This window comes from Syzygium oleosum, unplaced genomic scaffold (genome assembly GCF_021117445.2).
Source record: "Syzygium oleosum isolate NSW1041296 unplaced genomic scaffold, Sole_v2.1 Sole_v2.11, whole genome shotgun sequence".
Lineage (NCBI taxonomy): Eukaryota > Viridiplantae > Streptophyta > Magnoliopsida > Myrtales > Myrtaceae > Syzygium > Syzygium oleosum.
Genome location: NW_026607495.1, coordinates 8,439,147 through 8,442,732, shown reverse-complemented (window position 1 = coordinate 8,442,732; position 3,586 = coordinate 8,439,147). Strand labels below are relative to the sequence as shown.

At 43.7% G+C, this 3,586-nt stretch overlaps 1 protein-coding gene across 1 annotated transcript; it reads left to right on the top strand.

Annotated features, from left to right (window-relative positions):
• Positions 1 to 357: 357 nt before the first annotated feature.
• Positions 358 to 3,194, top strand: LOC115686667 (uncharacterized). Its single transcript, XM_030612033.2, has 2 exons — positions 358 to 782; positions 2,702 to 3,194. The coding sequence occupies exons 1-2, from the start codon at positions 486 to 488 to the stop codon at positions 2,888 to 2,890; spliced, it is 486 nt and encodes a 161-aa protein (XP_030467893.1). The 5' UTR covers positions 358 to 485; the 3' UTR covers positions 2,891 to 3,194.
• The last annotated feature ends 392 nt before the right edge of the window (positions 3,195 to 3,586 follow it).

The following is a 3,586-nucleotide window of genomic DNA, read 5'->3' as shown; positions in this document are numbered from 1 at the left end:
AGCATACCTTTCGAGTAGACTTTTACGGTTTTCTTTGGGTATTAATCTAGGCCGGAAAATGCTTCAGCCCTTGTAAACTCGTTATTCTCCGTATTCACAGTGATATCTTGGACGGCCAACTCTCCCGTTGGGTAGGTACCAGATCATGCCACGTAAATCTCTAATGTTCTTATCGTACATCGTTTATTTTTCCCAAGAATTCCTTCCTTTCGTACCAGAATTGAATTGCAAGACCCGTTAACTCCCCGTGTCATGATACTTCAGATCCATACAAGTCGTGAACATAATTATGACACGTGAACACGAATTGCCATCTATTTCTCTCTCCGCGTTTGCCGTCATATAAGATGACACTCCAAGAGAGAGAGAGAGAGAAGCGCAAGCACCTCCCTCTCCGAGCCCCGAAGCTTCCCATTCGCACGCTCGCCTCCCTCTACAACTCTCTCTCTCTCTTCGCCGTGCAATGCGGTGACGAGGGCGGCGGGATGGAAGCTTCACGGTGGTCGGACGGGTGGTCGCCGACGGGAGCTCCGGCGACCTTGCAGAGAGAGGACCACTGGCGGCACTTCGACAATTCGGTCAACGCCGTGTCGTTCGGGTTCGTCGCCACCGCCATCCTCATCTCCATGTTCCTGGTCATGGCCATCTTCGAGCGTTTCCTCCGGACCACCTCGCAGGAGTTCTCCGCCGCCGGCGAACGGCGGCACCGCGGCGGCGGCGGCGGCGGCGACCTCGAGTCCCAGATGGGGTTCAATCCAAAGCTCAATTACCCTTCCCCGAAGGTAAAGTTTCAAACTTCAAGCGCAGTCGTTTTTCTTGAACTTCCATTGTTACTGTTCTCCATTTTTCTGGGCTCTTGTTTTTGGGATCGGTGCTTTTCAAGCTGATTTATGTTCTGGGTAATGTTTCAACTGCAAATTTCAGCAGAAAACATAGCGCATTCTGCTCTACTGGGTTCGCATTCTGAGAGATTTTCTCTTGCAAAGTGTCTTCTTTTTCCTGTTCATCTCTCGGACATAAGTTTTCTTGATAACCAATCGGGAAATCAGGTGTTTCTGAGGATGTTGGGAGCGGATCCCAGCCATGGGTGGGAGATGGCATTTGCTATGGGCCTGATTTGCTTTTGGTTTGGGATCATTTTTCTGACAAATTTTTGGATGTTATTTGCTTTCCCCTTTTCCTTTTTGTTCGCTGCCCAGAGCTTTCATTACTGGCCTGACAAAGTGTTGATGCAAAGGCTCTCTCTCTCTCTCTCTCTCTCTCCCTCTTTCTACATGATACTGTGGTTTTTGTTTTCCCTGGTGAACTTGGTTTTTACCCTTCGCCTCCTTTTTTCTGTTTTCTGTCCTGTCCTTTTGTTCTTTTACGCTAGTCAACTGGATGATGTTGGTGTCAACAGTGAACCCTTGCGATTCATTGCCCGTGAATAAAAGTTATCTACAGACTTACAGTTGACGCTGCTTTGCACCCTGGCTGTCATGATTCCTCTTGTCTATCCCAGTTACTTGAAAATCACTTGGGTGATGCCCACGTTGTATGAAGAACTTCTGTGCTCAGGCTGCCCCAAATAGCTTGAGTGAATACTCACTATCTTGGTCACTTAGCCCCATCAGTGTCGATTGAAGACAGTGAGACTTTTTAATCCTGCTGTTTCTTCTCACACTGATCAAGAAAGAAAACAAATAATTGTGGTGAAGTGAAGTCTTTGTTTAAGTTCCTGCTTTATATGAAACCCAGCTAGCACTATCAAGATAGTGATAAGATATACCCCTTCTTTTAGAAGTCCCATTTTGTGGTTTTATTATGGCAGTAGGGTATTAAATTATTGGAATCTGAGTTAAGGTGTGTTGTAAAGCTTCCATCATTACTGGGATTCATATAAAGCTCATAGGGTGGTCCAGCATGAATTGTTTTTGGTCGAATTTGTCCAATTATTCGCGGCAGAGCCCGTAACTTTGTATCTTGTCTGGCTAGTAGGTGAACTCTTTGCTTTACTATGAAGAATGTGTCGGAAAAGGCATTTTATATTTTTTGCACCTGCATCAGGAGATTGCAGATGGCGCATAGGGAGTTTGAATTGTCTATTCCGTGAAAGCAGTAAGAGATTGATGAAATCGTAGGGTTTTTCAGTATGACATTAGGTCCGATTTCAAACCGAGAGGGTGTTAATTGGAGTTAATTAAGACAATTCTGTTTCTGTATGAGGAGAGCAAAAACTTAAGTAGTTCTTCAAGAAGACAATTCCATTGCCCTTGAACTACTGGTATGCTACAGTTTAGAAATATCATCTCTGCGATGACTAGGGATACTAACTTGTAATTCGATAGACATTGTTTTATTGGGCAATTTTTTTTGTTGACAGAGGTTCTCTCTGTTCAGGATATTGGTGATACCGATGCCCGTGATTTGTTTGTGAAGTTTTCAGTGTCCTGTTTCGTTTACTGTCTAGTAACAGAGCCTTTCCATACCCGATACAGAGTCGACATAATGTCTTAATCTAGCTGCAATTTGTCGCTTACTGAAGAACTCAGTGGCCGCCGCACAAATGCAACCTTTTGTTATGTTGCTGGATGGAGCCCTTGTTGTATAGGGGCCTGATTAGATCTAGTTCTTGCTCCGTTGTGTTAGTTAATCACCATTGCATGCAAAACATTTGCTTTGACATGCTCTACATAGTACTAAATGGATGTCGTTCTTGCAGATGACTGTCTACACGAGCGGTGTCTCCGTCGTTATGCCGGGAGACAATATTCCGACCTTCATCGCATGCCCAGCTCCCGTGCCCTGCCCACTGGAACGCGTCTCGTGGCCTCTCCATCAACATCTCCCCTTACCTCATCATCCTGCACAAAGCACTAGCTCGAACAGGGGTTCGTCCTCTACTCAATGACGAACAGACACAGGGGATGGCAATATCGCCATGAGGATTGTGGTGATTTACAATGGGTTCGGAGCACAAGTCGCTAACCATCGGAAGCGGCACTCCAAACTCGGAAGCATGTCCGCCGGAGATTGAGGTTGGGATGCTCTATTTTTACTCCTGAGCTCTTGTATTGATGTACATAAGATTCCACAATTTAGAGGTTAGGCCTGTGGCTAATTTATTCGAGTCATCCCGCAAAGTTGCAGAAAAGCCTTGTATGACATGTTGGTAATGCATAGTCCATCATTGAAGAATGTTGTCATCTTGCTAACTTGGTGACCATGGCATTTGACCTTTTCATCAAAATAGATTTCTTAGGAAACTATTTTATCAAAATAGACTTTTTAGACTCTGTCTGTTTCACAAAAAATAAATGATTTGGAAAATAATTTTCTAAAAATATTAGCTTCTATCGGTTGAAATAATTATCAATCGAAAAAGTTTTCATTACCGACAACAATTTATGTTTATATATTTTCGCGTACAATGAAAACATTTTTACGCAATCAATCATTTTTAGGAAATTATTTTCCGAATTATTTATTTTCCACAAAATAAACTGAACCTTTCTATCGATCACTCTCCGAGATTGCCCGGTCATCACCCTCTTATGCCTTGTCATCTTTGTCTTTCTCGAAACAACTTCTCACACTTTGCATAATA